The 19,550-nt window shown below is 45.7% G+C and overlaps 2 protein-coding genes and 1 pseudogene across 8 annotated transcripts in view; 1 reads left to right on the top strand and 2 right to left on the bottom strand.

Annotated features, from left to right (window-relative positions):
• Positions 1–2,333, bottom strand: part of SPG11 (SPG11 vesicle trafficking associated, spatacsin) — a 100,613-nt gene extending 98,280 nt beyond the window's left edge. For all 7 annotated transcript variants that reach the window (XM_074393685.1, XM_003928917.4, XM_074393686.1 and 4 more), the window contains exon 1: positions 1,998–2,333. In XM_074393685.1, coding sequence (XP_074249786.1) covers positions 1,998–2,242 — 245 coding nt within the window. In that variant the 5' untranslated portion in view covers positions 2,243–2,333. The remainder of the gene's footprint in view (positions 1–1,997) is intronic.
• A 2,346-nt stretch (positions 2,334–4,679) lies between these two features.
• On the bottom strand, positions 4,680–17,497 carry PATL2 (PAT1 homolog 2). Its single transcript, XM_074393690.1, has 16 exons — positions 16,409–17,497; positions 16,017–16,107; positions 15,016–15,218; positions 13,311–13,391; positions 12,449–12,591; positions 11,668–11,745; positions 11,298–11,439; positions 9,354–9,474; positions 9,157–9,254; positions 8,897–8,950; positions 8,668–8,801; positions 8,368–8,527; positions 7,425–7,565; positions 6,206–6,303; positions 5,202–5,351; positions 4,680–4,780 (listed from the first exon to the last, which is right to left on the bottom strand). Exons 1-16 carry the CDS (start codon positions 16,445–16,447, stop codon positions 4,765–4,767), a joined length of 1,749 nt encoding a protein of 582 aa, XP_074249791.1. The 5' UTR covers positions 16,448–17,497; the 3' UTR covers positions 4,680–4,764.
• Positions 17,498–18,141: 644 nt separating this feature from the next.
• Positions 18,142–19,002, top strand: LOC101047579 (peptidyl-prolyl cis-trans isomerase FKBP3 pseudogene; annotated as a pseudogene).
• The last annotated feature ends 548 nt before the right edge of the window (positions 19,003–19,550 follow it).

Raw genomic sequence — 19,550 nt, 5'->3', positions numbered from 1 at the left:
GCAGGTGGATTACCTGAGGTCTGGAGTTCAAGACCAGCCTGACCAACATGGTGAAATTCCGTCTTAAAAAATAAAATAAAATAAAAGGGTTGTTTTTTCTACAGAAGCAGTACGTTTTATACTTCTGGAGTAGTGTATAAAACTACTGTGGTACACACGATTTAATACAATTAGTAATAAAACTAATAAAAGTACATATTATGCACTATTACATATTTTATACTACTATAGTAATTCTCTATTATTAAAGTGCTATTAAATCCTTATTAGATAAAAAGATTGACGTTTCTGTTCACATTTATAAATGTAGAAAACCTAATGTCAAATATACAAAACTTAAACCAAGATATATTTAAAAGAAAGAGGACTATGACATCATTAGCATAGGGACAATATTGCCACATGGAAAGACAGGAAATTCTCAATGCAATAAGATATATAAAGACCTATGTACTTTGAAAAAGTAGGTAACTCTAAATACTTTAACCATGCTACCCTGTGAAACGTTTTAACTTAATTAAAATTCAATTTAAATTAAAAAATTAAAAAGACCTTTCTTGGTCCTCCTCCAATCAAATTTCATGAACTAGCATATGAACGCCCACTTTATTTCATATGGGTCTTACCTTCTCTGCTGGGTTCTTAAACACCTAATGATTTCTACTTCTCTTCTTTCTGCCCCATTCCTCTCTTTACAGAGCCACAATTATAGGTACTTGATATTGCTAAATAAACTAACTTCCCCTAAGCTAGTTTATAAATAACTTAGTTTATAAATAATAGTTTATAAACCAAACGCAATTTTCCTCTTCTTAGCAACTAGACACCAAGGGTAGGGAAGACAAATCCAGAAGAGGTTAAGCATTCACTGATTTATCAAATTAATCTTTAAGTGTGAGGAACTGTTAGAGGAGCTGAAGATTCCAAGATGAATAAGACATCTTTTGGCTACTCGTCTTAAACAGTTTTGAAAATACTTATTATTAAAAAAAAAAACAAAACAAACGAAAAACCGGTCAGGCTCAGTGGCTCACGCCTGTAATCCCAACACTTTGGCAGGCAGAGGCGGGAGGATCATTTGAGCTCAGCAGTTTGAGACTAGCCTAGGCAACATAGCGAGACCTCATCTCTACAAAAAACAGAAAAATTAGCCAGGCCTGGTGGCGCACACCTGTAGCTCTAGCTATGCTACTCGGGAGGCTGAGCCCAGGAGGTTGAGGCTGGCTGCCGTGACCCGTGACTGAGCTACTGCACTCCAGCCTGGGCAACAGCGAAGTTATCTTTTTTAAAAAACAAGCCCACTCAAAACACCAAGAAGGCACTCCCAAACTTTATGATGTCAAGTCTCAAGTACTGAACCGAGAGTTCCAGAAGTAGAACGTAACGCCATTATTGTAATTATGTCCGTCTTCCCAAAACATGCGCGCTTCACAAGAAACTGTCTTACTCAACTTTTTAGGCACTGCTCCTGTGTAACAGCAGGCACACATATTTGTTGAGTAAGTAAGTGAAGGGACAACTGGACTCTGTCCTTGAAGAGCACTATATTTGAAGGAAAACGCTATTCATTTCAAGGACATGAAAAAGGTATCAGGATGATTCAAACTAGAGATGATCCTCAGCTGTCTTCTTTAACTGAAAGAAGAAAAGGGCATGGGACTCGACCCTCTCACTGTTAATCAACCTGTGTTGAATAAATAAGTAATCAGCGCCTCAGCTGGAACCCTCTCCGGGTTCGCCGCAGGTGGCAGAGGAGCTGGATGCCGTCTCTGCCCACACAGAACAAGGGAGCCGGGCTGCCAGAATACAACAAGGAGAGCGCTTGAGGTTGAGGAAAAGGTTCTTAGAGGAAACCAGGCTCACCTCTGGGGCGTTTCTTGCGGCTGTCATCCCTCTCCCACCACCTCTACACCTGCAGGAAAACCTCGGCGTGATCCCTTGGCGCTCGGCCAGCTCCGTACTCCCCCCCCAACTGCCCAGCTCTCCCCAGCACTTACTGCCGAAAGGGGCCCTCCAGGCAGCAGCGACCCCCGCCCTGGCTGCCAGGCGCCAAAGAAAGCACCTGGAGGCTGCCCGCAGCCGTCAGGCTCCCCAGAACCTCTTGCTGTGTGTGCAGCTGCGCGTGGGAGCCCAGCTGCCCCATAGCTTCGGCGGGGACCCGCACCAACAGCATGGATAGAACCCGCTCCATGGCTGCAGTGCGGGCGGAAGCAGCACTCCGGACCTCCTCCTCTGCAGCCATCTTGGCCCGGTCGTTACTTCCGGTCGTTTAAACGGAACATGACTGCGATGGGCATGCGCGGTATACGGAGCGGCTCACGCTCGGTCTCGTGACTCCCGCACGGACCTCTCGGCTGTCTCCGGTCGGTTCCATTCCTTTCCTGTGGGGGGCGGTACCAGCCTCTCCGGCAAAGCCACATCTGCCCTGGCCCCAGTCCCAGTCTGCTTTACTAGCCTGGCATGCTTGAAGGCCTAGCTTAGCGGAGCAGGCCCTTGCCGCTGTTCTCGCTCTGTGGCATTACCCTTTGCCTTCTTGGTCCAATTGCCTCCTGCTCCCCTGGAACCCAGTTCCTGCCTCTTTTCTTCGCTTTTCTTTTTGTGTTTGCTTACAGACTGTGGGGTGGTGCCATTTCCTTGGTAGCATGGAACAAGTCTCACAGCGTGGATCCATAATGAAGGTGTTGAAGTCAAACAACGTCCCTTGTAGCAGGCAAAGACACGGGGTCAGTAAAGGGTGGAGATGGTAGAGTTCCTGTCTGTTGTCTCAGGAGTATGATCCAAGATCATCAGCAGAGAAGGAGAGCAGCAAAGGAGCAAAGGCTTTGAGATGAGAAGAGGGGTCGTGTAGGCATTTTGGAAAAGCCTCCTAAAAGATAGCCGTACCTTCTTATCAACACATCATTTTCCACATTCAGAGCATTTCAGCATAAATGAAACCTCTATTGACAGGCCTCTCTGGACCATTCAATCTAAAATCCCTTCTACTGCAGTCTCTCTTACCTAGTTTTGTTTTTAATCATAGTATTTATCACTACTTGTTATCTTCTGCCAGTTCCTTCAAACGAGCAGGGACTTTGTCGCTCACTACTGTCCCGGCTAGTACCTAAAACAGTGCCTGTTTCATGAAAGGTACTCCAGCATTTGTTCATGAATGCGTGATCTTATTTTTTTTTTTTTAAGGTGGAATCTGGCTGTCACCCAGGCCCGAGTGCAGTGGCGTGATCTCGGCTCCCTGCAACCTACGCCTTCTCTGCTCAAGCAATTTTCCTGCCTCAGTCTCTAGAGTAGCTGGGATTGTAGGCCACAACTGGCTAATTTTTGTGTTTTAGTAGAGACAGTTTCACCATGTTGGCCAGGCTGGTTTTAAATTCCTAACCTCAGGTAATTTACTTGCCTCAGCCTCCCAAAGTGCTAAGATTACAGGCATGAGCCACTGCACCTGGCTGAAACCAAACATTTTCTATTACAAGGGAGATACAGTCAACCTTCTAAGCTCAGCTGAAGCTATTTTCTCTGCATAAAAAATGACAACATTGGCCGGGCGCGGTGGCTCAAGCCTGTAATCCCAGCACTTTGGGAGGGTGAGGCGGGTGGATCACAAGGTCAAAAAATCGAGACCATCCTGGTCAACATGGTGAAACCCCGTCTCTACTAAAAATACAAAAAATTAGCTGGGCATGGTGGCACATGCCTGTAATCCGAGCTACTCAGGAGGCTGAGGCAGAATTGCCTGAACCCAGGAGGCGGAGGTTGCGGTGAGCCAAGATCGCACCATTGCACTCCAGCCTGGGTAACAAGAGCAAAACTCCGTCTCAAAAAAAAGAAAAAAAAAAAATGGCAACATTAAAGCAATTTCTAAGGTTACACTTGTATTAGCTACAACAAGGCCTTGTCCCTCATAATCAGGACATTCTTTTCATGCCTGTAATCCCAGCACTTTGGGAGGCCAAGTAGGGAGAATCACTGGAATCCACCCTGGGCAACAGAGGGAGACCCTGTCTCTCTAAAAAAATTTAAAAATTTACCGGCTGGGTGCGGTGGCTCAAGCCTGTAATCCCAGCACTTTGGGAGGCCAAGGCGGGTGGATCACGAGGTCAAGAGATCAAGACCATCCTGGTCAACATGGTGAAACCCATCTCTACTAAAAATACAAAAAATTAGCTGGGCATGGTGGTGCGTGCCTGTAATCCCAGCTACTCAGCAGGCTGAGGCAGGAGAATTGCCTGAACCCAGGAGGTGGAGGTTGCGGTGAGCCAAGATCGCGCCATTGCACTCCAGCCTGGGTAACAAGAGCGAAACTCAGTCTCAAAAAAAAAAAAAAAATTTTAGTATTAGCTGGGTGTGGCATCGCATGTCTGTAATCCCAGCTATTCAGAAGACTGGTAGGAGGATCACTTGATCCTGGAGGTCAATGCTGCAGTGAGTCATGATGGTGCCACTGCACTCCCGCCTGTCTAAAAAAAAGATATTCCTGGAGCACTCACACAGAAGATAGCCTTCATTATAGGCCCTAACTTACAAGCAAGTTCCAACACATCATTCTCTTAGCTCTTTAATTATATCTTACTATGCCATGTCTTATTTTTAGGCACATCATTTAGGTTCTTGAAGAAAGGATATGAAAATGTTTGGGGAAGGGTTCTCCAATATGTGAAGATGTAAGAAATGTCTTCAGACTCTCTGGATCCCTGTAAACATAGTCTATGCAGCTAGTGTCTGATGATTCAACTTCCAAGATATATGTATTCCAGAACAAACAGATCACTAGATCCAGGCAAACCTATAGAGAGAACAAGTGTTAACTACAAGCACAATTCTACTTTACAAGTACTTATATAATTTGATTTGTATCTGGCTCTTTCTAGCAATAATTCTGAGGACAGAGATGACCATGCTATTCATGCTTACATCCTGAAATAGTCGTTCCTCAAGTATTTGTTGAATGAATGAATTCAGGTTCTCAAATTAATTCTCGCCCTCAAATAGCTTAGCACTATAAATGGCCAAAGCTCCTGGAATAAATTAAAAGGTTTGGCTGAAGACTTGGTCAAGACTGGTTACTCAGTAAATGTCAGTGTGTAGAACTACTTCTACATGATCCTTTATTCTCATAATTTAAAAGAAGGAAGTAGTGAAGCAAGTAACAGAACATAGATTGGGCTTGAACAAGGGTCTTTGACTTTGTTTCTGCTATTACTTACTTCATCCTGGCCTCCAGCTGCTGAACCAATTGTTTGTCCACATGGTGACAGAACAGGGGAAGTAGGTTGCTGGGGAAAGCCGGGGGTTCTGCCAGAGAGGCTGCAGGCATCTGGGCTATCTCCCAGGCAATCAGAACCACCATGTCTGTCCTAGAGAGCATAAATACAAACATTAGCAAATAAATTTGCTTAGGAAACAGACTCAGGGCCAAGGTTTCTTAGTATCTTTCCATTGCTACTACCATTGTCCCCCGCCCCAGGTAGCAATTCAGAGATAACATTTGCATGTTTGGTACACACCAAGCAATGCTTAGTGCTTTACACATTTCCCTTCTTATTTAAGAACTCCGAGAGGTTAATCTCTAGCTTATAAAGAAACATACTAGGAGAAGTGAAAGAATTTGCCCTAAAGATAGATTGCTAATAATGTGATACTGCCAGAATTCAAACCTAGGTTTTTTGTGTGTGTGTGTGTTTTTTTTTTTTTTTTTTTTGAGGTTAAGTTTCGTTCTTGTTTCCCAGGCTAGAGTGTAATGGTGCGATCTCTGCTCACTGCAACTTCTGCCTCCTGGGTTCAAGCAATTCTCCTGCCTCAGCCTCCCAGGTAGCTAGGATTACAGGTGCCTGTGACCATACCCAGCTAACTTTTGTATGTTTAGTAGAGACGGGGTTCACCATGTTTGCCAGGATGGTCTCGAACTTCTGATCTCAGGTGATCTGCCTGCCTTGGCCTCCCAAAGTGCTGGGATTACAGTTGTGAGCCACCGCACCCAGTCCAAACTCTAAAGGTTGTCCCCTTAGGTACTGTGTTATATTGCCTCCCAATAGAAACCAAAACTTTAGGGCACTATAGAAAAAAAGCAGAACAGCTACAAGATGCTATTTCTTTCTGTATCCAACCTTCTCCTCAGTACTTGAAAATGCCTCAGAAAATACTTCATCTGGCTCAGTCTACACATCCCAGGGGTACCAAGATAGTATTTACAAGGCCTTTATGATCTTACCAAGCTGTACGGTCAGTGTTGGGTTCCTCTAGGGAAGAATCCAGTGATACCAGCTGCTCCCCATGACTCAGCAGGCCATAGAGCAAAGATATTCCAAACTGCAAGTGACATACATATATTCCAGGGCAAAATGAGTTCACTCTCAGTATTCGGTGCTTTCCTGACTCTTATCTTCCCAGCTAAAGGGCAGGTTCACATTTAGAGATGGAGCACAAAATACCCACAAGGGCTGTCAGGTTTTACACTGGTAAGCCAAAGAACTCTGTAACCTTTCCATAGGAATCACTGCTCTGAACAGTTCAAAAGACACTCTTGGAGAGCTGATTAAATGCATAATTCTCAGCTGGACTCGTAGGAGATTGGGAATGCATCCAGGAATCTCGGGCAGGTATTCTGTGGACCACACTTTAAGAGGCACTACTTTAAGCAAAGACCTTCAGTGTGGCATACACAAGATAATCCACCGTGATATTGGAAGACAGCATCATAACTTTGACATCTAGAGTCTCATTCTTTAAAAATTTCTATCTTTTATTATGTACCTATTGGCCAGGCATGGTGGCTCATGCCTGTAATCCCAACACTTTTGGAGGCCAAGGTGGGCGGATCACTTAAAGTTAGGAGTTCAAGACCAGCCTGGCCAACATGGTGAAACTATGTCTCTACTAAAAATACAAAAATTAGCTAGGTGTGGTGATGTACACCTGTAATCCCAGCTACTTGGGAGGCTGAGGCATGAGAATCATTTGAACCTGGGAGGTGGAGGTTACAGTGAGCCAAGATCATGCCAGTGCACTCCAGCCTGGGTGACAGAGTAAGCCTATCTAAAAAATAAATAAAAATAAAATATTATGTGCCTAATATTACTAGTGTTGCATGTATTTGATTTATAAACACGTGGGTTTAGATTTTTTTTTTTTCCACTCAAAGAGGTACACACGAGTTTGGAGACATGCTCTAGAGGCTCACATCAGCAGCAATCAGGGAGCTTGCTAGAAAAGCAGAGAAGGTACCTGGGCCCCACACCAGACCCAATGAAGGACTGTGAGTGGGACCAAGGAGCGGGGGTTAGTAAGCTTGCCAGGTGATCCCATGCTTACTAGAAATTGCAGAGGATAAGATTTGTGGAGAAATGAAACTGTCCCCCAACTTATCTCTTATCAGTGTTACCAACTTGAAAGCCATCTATGGAAAGACAAAATCCTCCTAGACATGTTACCTGATTCTGAAGCACCACAGTGAGTGGCCGCTCTGAGGAGCCAGGTGGTGACAGCATTAGTCCCTGAAGTCCTTGGAGGAGTTCGTGGAGGGTCAGGTGACTGATACACTTGCCCAGAGGTTTCAACAACATTTGTAGGGCCTGCAAGAAGATCAGTAAGCACCTCCCAAATTCCACTACAACTTCACCTCCCCTTACCTTGCTTCCAGCCCCTTCCCTTACTGTCCTGCCTTTGGTACCTCCTGGTCAGGTTACTTACCAGGCTCATCACCACTATGACTCTTCATCCCCAACATTGACACCTTCAGTACCCATTTGTCCTAGGATGCCTTCTCTCAGCGAAGTAGATAGGGGTTCAACATTTATCAGGGCTTCCTAATCTTTTTTTTTTTTTTTTTTTTTTTTTGAGACGGAGTTTCGCCCTTGTTACCCAGGCTGGAGTGCAATGGCGCGATCTCGGCTCACCGCAACCTCCGCCTCCTGGGCTCAGGCAATTCTCCTGCCTCAGCCTCCTAAGTAGCTGGGATTACAGGCACACGCCACCATGCCCAGCTAATTTTTTGCACCTTTAGTAGAGACAGGGTTTCACCATGTTGACCAGGATGGTCTCGATCTCTCGACCTCGTGATCCACCCGCCTCGGCCTCCCAAAGTGCTGGGATCACAGGCTTGAGCCACCGCGCCCGGCGGGCTTCCTAATCTTTTACTCAAACCACAGCACACTCACACCTGTGCAACCATACACCTGTTTATTTTTGTTGGTCGTACCTGAAGATGATTCGCTGTTTGTTCTGTAACTTCCTTGCCTGAGAGTGGCCAGGCCAGCATCCCTCACTGTGCCCAGCACTTTCTCTGGCATCTCTGGGGCATGTGGGGACTGAAGGAGAGGAACGCCCCTAACCTATTCAGGAGACCATCCTCTTCTCCACTTAATGCCACAGTACCTGATCAGCCACATCCCTCCGGATCAGGAGGGGCAGATGGTGGGTGACAGCCAATAGAATGATAACAGCCTGATCCTGGGGCAGGAAGGGGAGCAGCCGAGCCACCAGGGCCTTGCCCTTCCTCACAGAGAGCACCTGCAGGAAGCCATCTGCTGCCTCCCTGCAAGGGAGAGGGGAGAGCATTTCCAGAGCTCTGCATAGAGGAGAGGGCTACATGCCAGAAAGGAGAGGCAGAAACAAGACAAATGTCTTTGCTGCTCCTTCCCTTCCTGGGCTGAGGTGGAACCCTCCCACACTCACTCCACGTTGTTCTGCTCCTGCGTTTTTAAGGTCTGGAACAGCTTCTCAACCTGGTTGCTTTGCTTCTCAGAAAAGCAGGGCTGTGGAGGCCTATCCTTGCAGCCTTCCTCTATTTCTAGTAACTGAAGGAACATCTGGGAATTTGAGGGTGGAAAAAGAAGTAAATTTGGGTAATGTCTCATTCTCAAAGGTAACTTCAGAACTTATCCCTAAGGAACTGATATCTCACCTTCTCAATCCGGTATAATACCCCAAGCCTCTGACTGCTTGCAACTCCTATATCCTAGGAGAAGAGAGTCACCAGCTATCAGCCACACAGCCACAGCCCAGCCCAGGCCTCTGACTAGCTGGAGACTGAACTGTAAAGGCTAGAAACAAAGTTTGATCACACTTCTCTCTTAGGTCATAGTCTTAACTCAAACAAAAGAGTGTTCTAGACCGTTCTTCCAAAGGAGAGAGAAAAAAGGTCTAGGGAGATAGTGCTCCCACCTGCTCTTGAGTTCCATGAGGTACAGCATCAATAGCTCGGCGAGGGCTGAAACATGTTGACACAGCTACCTGGCCCAGGGAACCCTCGATTCGGACCACTGCATGAGAGGAGTCAGGAGAGGCACATTTCTCTCCCCCTCCTGTGCTCTGTCCACCCAGATGCCCAGCCCAAGTCAGCAGGTCAGCCCTGACCTCACCTGACTCATAAGCCTCTGCCTTCTGAATGTAAGGTGTTACCAGCCTGAGGGACTTAATCCGGTTTCTTCGTCCAAGTAGCTCTTCATCTGCCTGCTTCTTCTCTAGCTTGCGGTAATATTCCTGAGAACGCATGGAATAGGAAAAAACAAACACCCTGTATTCATCTTTTGAACTTAGAATTAAGTTTCTCACATGCCGCCTCTTAAGTTTTTTTGTTTGCTTTTCTGTGTAAGTTTTGTTTGTTTGAGACACGATCTCCCTCTATCACTCAGCTGGAGTGCAGTGGCACAATCTCTGGCTCACTGCAACCTCCTTGACTCAAGCGATCCTCCCACTTCAGCCTCCTCAGTAGCTGGAACCACCATGTTGCCCAGGCTGGTCTTAAATTCCCGCACTCAAGCGCTTGGTCTGCCTTGGCCTCCCAAAGTGCTGAGATTATAGGTGTGAGCCACTGTGCCCAGCTAAGTACAGCCTCTTAACATTCTTTCCTACAGTATCATTCCAGAAATCATGCCGGTATCTTAGGCCCTCCTTGCAGTTATTCTAAAGTGTCTTAAGCACCCTGGGCCCCACATCACCCATGTTGGAATTCACATACCAGATACCTAAAGACTAGGTACCACCACCAAGTCTGATGAAAGGGCAGAGAGCAAAGTGGAGAGCCAGTAAGCAAGCCTGTTCCATCATCTGCAACCTTCCTACATTCCTCATGTCCTAGTACACACACACTGCACACCAACTGTCTTCTCAACTTTCCCATTTAATCTTGTGGCTTCATCTGTGCTTTTTAAAAATCAGTTACCTGATAGTATGAAGGCCATCCAGAGCTTGAAGCACAGAACTAGCCATAGGGATATGTTTGTTGGTTGCCCTCTAGGCCAGTTTTATGCTTCTGTGGATTCGCTCAGCAGCTCTGAGAAAATCCTAAACTCTGAGAAATCCTAAACTGAAATCACTGACAAGCCAACAAGGAATTTAAAAAGGCTCCTTTGTTTAGAAGCAATACCAAAAGGCAAGAGTACAAAACTATTTCACTTTCAGTGACGCTGGCAGAAAAGGAGGGCTTTTGAAGCTTGGTGCAAAGAAAGGAAAAATATCTAATGTAAATGAGAAAGGACAAGGGTGGGGCCCTGGATGGGAGGCTCAGATACCATGGTAAAAGTGAAACAGCCAGGTGGATGTGGTTGCTCAGGCCTGTAATCTCAGCACTTTAGGAGGCTGAGGCAGGTGGATCACTTGAGGTCAGGAGTTCAAGACCAGCCTGGCCAACATGGTAAAATCCCATCTTTACTAAAAATACAAAAATTAGCTGCTTATGGTAGTGCATGCCTATAATCCCAGCTACTTGGGAGTTTGAGGCAGGAGAATCACCTGAACCTGGGAGGCAGAGGTGGCAGTGAGCTGAGACCATGCCACTGCACTCTAGCCTGGATGACAGAGGGAGACTCTCAAAAAAAAAAAAAAAAAAAAAAGAGGTAGTGAAACAGCCTACATAACTCAAAAACTTGTGGACAAAGATTTGTCCCATAAAGAAAGGCAGGAAGGAAACAAGGGAAAACGAGTGAACATGTCTGCTGTTGTTTGTTAAGTTAAACAAACTGAATCCCACTATTTATAACATCCCTGACATTTCGAAGTGTACAGAGGTAGGAAAGTCCATTATTTCCTGAGTGAACACGAAAAATTCTTAGCCAAGAATGGAGACAAAACCTAAGTGTGTTTGGGGAACCGGAAATAATCTTAGTTGGCTGAAATGTAGGAGGATAGAGAGAAATGAGTTTGGAATGTCTACTTTAGAAATATGGCCCCTATCCTGTAGTGATTCTCTCTTCCACCTGAACAGACATGACCTCTATAAGCCAAAGAGAGGATCAGAGAGGGCCTCGGAGTCCATATGCATTTGACTCAAGGTCAGATGCTGGGCAGAGCACCGTGGGGCTCACCTGGTAGTAGTAGTCATCCAGGTGGGGCTTTGCACTCTGCAGCTGCACCATCTGCACTTTTATCACCCAGTCCTTCTCTTTTCTGGTCATGAGGTTAGCATAGGGATCAGGCTGCTGAGACCAAGGCTTCTTGGCTGGGGGACTTTAAGCCAGGAGGAACAACCCCTTAGACTTACCCACCACTGCCACTTCCCAAAGTGTGTGGTGAGCAGCAAGTGGGGCTCTCTGGGAAGGATGGAGCAAGCACAGAGGTGGGCAACAGTGCGAGAGTTTTAACCATACTGGAGCTTTGAGGGCGATGACTGGTCACAAGGGGAGACTGGGCATGCAGATGGTCTCCCATTAACCCTGCTCCTCGTCTGGGCTTTACCTTGGTGTTTGACTATGCTGCTGCTGCTGCTGCTGCTGTAAGATCCTTTGGTGCTGAGGATGGAGCTGGGTCAGATGACTGAGAAGGTAAGAAGTAACTTGAGCTGGATGGAAAGGAGCTCTCAGTTCTCTGACCCCTCCATTCATTCAGCCCAGGTCAGCTCAGGCAGACATCTAAGTAATCTTAACTGTTTAGGTACTTTCCCAAAGTTAGCCATATGGCACATCATGGTCTTAGAGCTGCAGGGCTCCCAAGCCCCTCCAACATCTATTTTCCTGCAATTTGGCTGCAGGAAATCTTGGCACAGTAGAAAACCTTTTGGCCTGGTCATCAGGAGTTCTGAATCCTAGTCTCAGTTCCATCATGCTAGCTGATCACAAATAAATTTTTATTTTTAATTTTTTATTGAGACAGTATTGCTCTGTTACCCAGGCTGGAGTGCAGTGGCACGATCTCAGCTCACTGCAACCTCCACCTCCCGGTTCAAGAGATTCTCCTGCCTTAGCCTCCTGAGTAGCTGGGACTATAGGAGCCCACCATCATGCCCAGCTAATTTTTTTTTGTATTTTTAGTATAGATGGGGTTTCACCATGTTGGCCAGGTTGGTAAATAAATTTTTAATCTCCATGGGGCTCCATTTGTGAAGGAGAAAGAATTAGACTATACCTCAGACTTCTGTTACTAGATTTCTATGTTTTCCTGTGGCAATTGGTAGGCATGGCCCCCACCCCTCCTCAGCCAGCACCTCCTTAGACCTCTAGGGAGAACCTCAAACTAGTACCTGAACCTAGTGGGCCACGAGGTCAGCAGGCTGCAGAAGAGAGATGGGTCTGGTGGAGCCAGCCGAGGTCCAAATTGCCGTGCTGGAGAGCTGGCTCTGGGAAATGTTGGCCAGAAAGGGATGGGTGACAGGTAGTCCAGGGTCTGAGAGAGGAATTAAGAGGTCTGGGAGTATGCCACCTTCACCAAAAGAATGCTGCTCTTGTTGCAAGGGCTCGGTTCCTTTCCTGCCTTTCCCCATCAAGAAATTCACCCAGCATCGTGTGAGCATCTTTTGAGCCCCTCAAGACACCTTTGAGGGCACCAGACTACGGTTCCTGCCCTTGTTTCAACAGGGTTTGACTAGGAAGCAGCTCTTTGTTCCCTGACTATGTGGGGTAATGTGCTTTTCCTTCCTATTTGGAAAGTCAACACCTCTAACTCCCCTCTCTTCTCTTGGGCTGTTTGTCTTCAGCTGCTGGGGCAGTACTCATTTGCCTTTTTCTGACTCACTTGAAGCCCTCCTCAGAGCTGTAATTTCTTGTAGTTCTCCCTGCAGGATTTCCTGGTCCTTGAGTTCCTATATCCCGGGCCATGTTTCCATTACACAGTTAACTGAAGGGCAGATGCTCTTTCCAGCTAAGGGCTGGGCATCTGCTCAAAGATTGCCTAAGGCAGGAGTAGGGATCTAGTCTGTCCTTGTTCATACAAATGGCCAGTTGTGCCAGTACCATGTATTAAGGTGTCTATCCATGCCCCTGGTTGGGCACACCACACCCATACCTCACTTTGGGCACATTAACTCCAGACCAGGGTTGAGGGTAGACTGAACACAATGGATGGAATCCTTACGACCCACAGTATGGAGACTGCAGCAGACTCACCTGCCACGGAATGTGCAAGGAGGCAGGTGACATTCCCAGCACTCCAGGGACCTTGACTCCAGGGGAGCTGAGCAGAATTCTCTGGAACAGGAGGGAGGAAAAACCAGGCTCGAATGGGCTCCCCTAGTGTCTCCTACATTTACCTGTGTTTTTGAGGAGGTGGGAGGAGGCAGCAAGACCAGCTATTCTAACACCCAGGGTAGTGGCAGCTTGGCTGTCCCTCAGATTCAAAGTCAACTGGACCAGGATCCCTCTTCCTCTCCTGGGAGTAATAAGACTAGTACAGTGATCTTCCCTTACTTATCAGTGATATGTCTCAGGACCCCCAAGGGATGCCTGAAACTGGGTAATACTAAACCTGTGTATAGTGCTTTTTCTTATATGTACATACCTATGATAGTTTATATATTTAAAAAAATTTTTTTTAGAGTCAGGGTCTTGCTCTGTCACCCAGGCTGGAATACAGTGGCACAATCATAGCTCACTGCAGCTGATTCACATAACTTTTATTACAGTGTGTTGTCATATTTGTTCTGTTTTTATTATTGATGTTAATTTCTTATTGTACCTAATTTATAAATTAAATTGGCTATGTACAGTGGCTCATATCTGTAATCCCAGCACTTGAGGGATTACAAGTGCTGGGATTGCTCTGTTACCCAGGCTGGCTGGAGCGCAGTGGTGCTATCTCAGCTCACTGAGACCTTGAGTTTATCTCAAACTCCTGGGCTCAAGCCATCTTCCTGCCTCAGACTCCTAAGTAGCTGAGACTACAGGCATGTGCTACCATATCTGGCTAATTTTTGATTTTTTTTTTTTTTTTTTTTTTTTAGAGATAGGATCTTGCTCTGTTGTCCAGTCTGGTCTGGAACTCCTGGCCTCAAGCAATCCTCAAGTGCTGTGATTACAGATATGAGCCAGTGCACCTAGCCAGTTTTATTGATAAATTTGGTACAATAAGAAATGAACAATAAAAATAGAACAATTATTAATATACTGCAATAAAAGTTATGTGAATATAGTCTCTCTTAAAATACCTTATTGTACTGTACTTGCCTATTTTCAGACTATAGTTGACCAAGGGTAACTGAAATGGCAGAAAGTGAAATCATGCGCTACTGTATCTTAGGAGTAGGTTGAAGGAAGGTCTGAGTCACTTCATACCTAGATGGGAGACCTTGTCTCTCTCCACTAGTTATGGGATCCAAGGGAACAAATACCAGGAAAGGACTGCTAAGGCAGAGGGGCCCAGTATCAGGCAAAATTGACTCACCTTTAGTGCCAGTAGCAGGGCCACCGCCTGTGGGCGATGCACAGCTCTGCTAGGACCTGGTTTTAAGGTGAGAACAGCATCAGAAAATAAGTGGGAGACAGGAGGTAAGAGGAAAGGAGAGAGTCCCTAACTCAGGCTCAAGGCTTAAAAAGAAAGTGTTAATCCAGAACCTGTCTTAGAAAAGGGTGGAGCTGGGCATGGTGGTTCATGCCTGTAATCCTCGCACTTTGGGAGGCTGAGGTAGGTGGATCACCTGAGGTCAGGAGTTCAAGATCAGCCTGGCCATCATGGTGAAACCCCATCTTTGGGAGAAAAAAAAAAAAAAAAAAAAACAAAGAAAAGGGTGGAAAACAGAAGAGGAATGTTTAGTGACAGCCTGTGAGCCATCGACAGTTCAGGACAACCCTCTCCCTTTCCCTCCTGCCATGGTACCTGGGAGTTATGAACAGTGCCAAGTATGGCTGGATCCCCAAGATCATTCTCTTCCTCTTCTTCCTCCTCCAGGTCTGGGTCCAGATCTGGGTCCAGATCCTCCTCTTTTTCCTCCTCCTCCCCTTCATTTTCTTCTTCTTCCAATTGGCCGGCAGACACCAGCTCCTCCTCAGGAGCCAAAGGGCCACAGGTCTTAGCTGGCTCTTGGTTTAAGTGTGGGCCAGAGGAGAAGGTAAGATGGGGGCTCAGGTGTGAGTCTTGTCTAGAGAGGCTGCTACTCAGTAGCACTTCTGTTCATAAGCCATCTCCAGCACCACCTTCGAACCTAACACCTCCTGTTCTGTAGGTTTAGCTCAGCCTTCCTACTCCCAAAGTGCCTGAACCACTCCCCACTAAGTCAAATGGAACCTGAGCCAGGTGTGGTAGCTTGTGCACGTAGTCCCACCTACTTGGGAGGCCAAGGTGGGAAGACCACTTGGGCCCAGGAGTTTGAGATCAGCCCGGGCAACACAGTGAGACTGTTTCTAAATAAATAAATCAGAATTTAAAAAGCAAACAAAAGGAATCTGGCAGATGCCAAACACCTTCACTTCCCACATCCCCTCTTCCATTGCCTCACTGGGTTTTAGCACAGCCTTTTCCACCTGCTCTGCCCCACCCAATGCCCTGTTGCCTCTTTGAACAAGCTCCAGCTGGCCCAACTCACTGCAATTTAACCCTACTGTGTGCCAGATACTTTTTGTGCATATGTTCATTTAGCAGTCATATGAGGCTGTCTGGGTTGTTACTGGTAATTTTACTAGGTTGGTGAGAAAAATAAAGCCCAGAAGAGTGACCTCTCAGTCACCTACTGTTATTTAATTAGCAAGTGAAAGAATTTGGAATAACTTCCAGTGACTCTGGGCATCCAAGCCCACATGTGAAACAGACCAGTAAGCTCCGCACGCTGGTGCAATTTATATAACACCACGCTGGGGCAATTTATATATGAGTGTGGATACCTTCAAGGCATTTTATCTTGGCAGGCTGCTGGACTTCCTTCTTGCCTGTGTCCTCCAGTGAAAGAGCACTGCCAGCCTCTAGAAGGTAAACCTGAGACAAGAAAGAGACCAAGAGGCACCATCCTCAGTCAGTAAGGATGACATTGCACCCTAGCCATGGAATCCTCCCAGCAAGATGATTAGAGAATTCTGGGCCATGGTCTCAAGGAAAGAGACCCTGGGCTGTCAGACTGCCATAAACCCCCACCTTTCCAGCTCAGCTCAGCTCTAAGGAGCTGTCCCATAAAGGGACAGAAATGAGGAACAGGGCTAGGAGCTGGAAGAGAAGTACTTGCCAATGGACACCACCAATCACCGTCCATGTGTGGTGATGCCTCTTTGCTGACACTCACCACCTTACTGTTGCTGTCCATTCTGCTTAAGTTATCCATAGCAGCCTGGGCCAGGACCTGTTTGCTGCTCCTGGCTTTAAAAGTCCCAGCTCCTCCCCTGCTCACTCATTAAAGGGCCAGCATCCTCCAACCATTGGGGCCTGGTGTGAGAACATAGTTTAAGATTTAAAAAATCCTTGAACAGAGCAAAGGCATAAACTACATTTTTAGCCATCCATACTTTTCAGTATAGTTTATTGGGATTGATATTTGGGGGCAGATATTTAAAAAGAGGATTCCTGTTTTCCACACTCTTCATTGGTACTTTGTGAGGTTGCATTTTATTTAATCCCTAGGTTTTGCTTTAACAAAATTGGATAGGAAAGTCCTGGGTAGATCCTGGGGAGGATGCCTAGCAACCAAGTTCTTGGTGCTTCACGGCAGTGTACTTGAAGCCCTCAAGTCCACCTGATGATGCTTGCCCTTCACTGGGTCATGTAAGCTTAAGTCAGCTACTCAGCTCTGACTCATGAGGGACCCTTATGAATTCGAAAGTCAGATATTCATGGTAAAAACACTTTTGCATGAGATACACAATCTTACATTCTCTTGGCTGCTCTAATGGCAAACTGGACCAGAAGCTCAGGAGTAAAAACAATAACAAAAACCAAAAACATAGCTACCCAACACCCTCCCAAGCCTCATCTAACCCTCAAGCAGCCCTGTGTTCTATGCCCACATCCTGTGTTCAGCTGAAACCCACATGACTTTGTAAAACTTCTGAATAAAAATAAAAACTAAGTTAATTTCCCTACATCAAAAACGAAAGTTAGGACCCTCTTGTCATGGTGATAAGACCATGATTCTTAGTGCCTTTAAGGAAAATATTTATTTCAGAAGTTTTACTGCAGGTCATAACTATATGGCTGAGGGAACAAATATAAGTAGCTTGAACGTTACTGAAAAACTTCTCGTATATCTGAATTGGGTTCTGGCCTTTTTTAGGTAGTCTCATTCTGTCGCCCAGGCTGGAGTGCAGTGGCATGATCGGGGCTCACTGAAGCTTCTACCTCCCAGGTTCTAGAGATTCTCCTGCCTCAGCCTCCCAAGTAGCTGGGATTACAGGTGGCTGCCACCATGCCTGGCTAATTTTTGTATATATGTATTTTCAATAGAAACAAGATTTTGCCAGGTTGGCCAGGTTTGTCTTAAACTCCTGACCTCAAGTAACCCGCCCGCCTTGGCTTCACAAAGTGCTGGGATTACAGGCGTGAGTCACCACACCTGTGTGGGTTCTGGCCCTTTTTGGTAACGTTAATCAGCTGTTTCTCTCAGGAACTTCCTAATAATGTACTTTGGCACTATTAACAAAAGGATCAAATAATGAATTTCAGTGTTCCAGAAGTGATTCATATGTCTACTGATCTCCTAGATGTTCTAACTTTCCTGCCATCATTTAATTATGTTAAGTTTAAGCCAAGACGGTGCTAGGCTTGGGGTATGACAATGAAGAAAACAGATGCTTCCCACAGCCTGTTAGAGCTACCCCTAGGATAAGAAGTACATACAGGTACCCAGGATTGTTGGATCAGATTTTTAAAAAGACATTAGAGTGGTTCATACCTGTAACCCAGCACTTTGGGAAGCTGAGGCAGGAGAATCACTCGAGCCCAGGAGTTCAAGACAAACCTGGGGAATACAGCGAGACCTCATCTCCATTAAAATTTTTTTCTTGAAAGCAGAGGCAGGGGGGAAGATGGCGGCGGCTGTTCCACAGCAGGCGTGGACCGTGGAGCAGCTGCACAGTGAGCAGCTGCCCAAGAAGGACATTATCAAGTTTCTGCAGGATCACGGTTCAGATTCGTTTTTTTGCAGAACATAATTTATTAGGAAACATTAAAAATGTGGCCAAGACCGCTAACAAGGACCACTTGGTTACAGCCTATAACCATCTTTTTGAAACTAAGCATTTTAAGGGCACTGAAAGTATAATATAAGTAAAGTGTCTGAGGAAGTAAAAAACGTGAAGCTTAATGAAGATAAACCCAAAGAAGCCAAGTCTGAAGAGACTCTGGGTGAGGGTCCACCAAAATATACAAAATCTGTTCTGAAAAAGGGAGATAAAACCAATTTTCCCAAAAAGGGAGATGTTGTTCACTGCTGGTATACAGGAACACTACAAGATGGGACTGTTTTTGATACTAATATTCAAACAAGTGCAAAGAAGAAGAAAAATGCCAAGCCTTTAAGTTTTAAGGTCGGAGTAGGCAAAGTTATCAGAGGATGGGATGAAGCTCTCTTGACTATGAGTAAAGGAGAAAAGGCTCGACTGGAGATTGAACCAGAATGGGCGTATGGAAAGAAAGGACAGCCTGATGCCAAAACTCCACCAAATGCAACACTCATTTTTGAAGTGGAACTGGTGGATATTGATTGAAATAGCAGTGCTTCAGCTCTAAGGCTATCAGCAACAATGACAAAACTTGGCCTTGAAGAAACTTACATAACTAGTTAGAACTTGTTACTATTGTTAAGGGAAGAGTCAACTGGAAAATTCAAGGAGTTAATAAAATTTGTTTACTTGATCCCAACTTTTGAGAGATGTAATCCCTTATGAATCCCTGAAGTCTAAAATACCTTCCTACAGCTATGTAAAATAGTGGTCAAGGGAAACTCCTTTTACCTCATGCTGTAAACTGAGTGGCTCAATAAAAATTTATCCAGTGGGGAAAAAAATTTTTTTTTCTAAAAAAAAAAAAGACATTAGAAATATTTACAGATGCTACATAAAACATTCTTTTATGGGGAGATTTTTAATCCATTGTTTCAGGTTCTTTAACAGCAGTAGATCTAGTCTGGCTTTTTTTTTTTTTTTTGAGACGGAGTTTCGCTCTTGTTACCCAGGCTAGAGTGCAATGGCGCGATCTCGGCTCACCGCAACCTCCGCCTCCCGGGTTCAGGCAATTCTCCTGCCTCAGCCTCCTGAGTAGCTGGGATTACAGGCACGTGCCACCATGCCCAGCTAATTTTTTGTATTTTTAGTAGAGTCGGGGTTTCACCATGTTGGCCAGGATGGTCTCGATCTCTTGATCTCGTGATCCACCCGCCTCAGCCTCCCAAAGTGCTGGGATTACAGGCTTGAGCCACCGCGCCCGGCTAGTCT

This window comes from Saimiri boliviensis, chromosome 2, assembly GCF_048565385.1.
Source record: "Saimiri boliviensis isolate mSaiBol1 chromosome 2, mSaiBol1.pri, whole genome shotgun sequence".
Classification (NCBI taxonomy): Eukaryota; Metazoa; Chordata; class Mammalia; order Primates; family Cebidae; genus Saimiri; species Saimiri boliviensis.
This window is presented reverse-complemented; position numbering and strand designations above follow the sequence as displayed.

Excerpts from the sequence above, each read along its gene's own strand:
- PATL2 (XM_074393690.1), bottom strand. The coding sequence starts at position 16,447 with ATGGATAACTTAAGCAGAATGGACAGCAACAGTAAGGTG. Across the intron at positions 13,392-15,015 it reads GCACTGTTCATAACTCCCAG|AGAATTCTGCTCAGCTCCCC; the intron begins GTACCATGGCAG and ends CTCCTGTTCCAG. Across the intron at positions 6,304-7,424 it reads CTGTGGTGCTTCAGAATCAG|TTTGGAATATCTTTGCTCTA; the intron begins GTAACATGTCTA and ends TGTCACTTGCAG.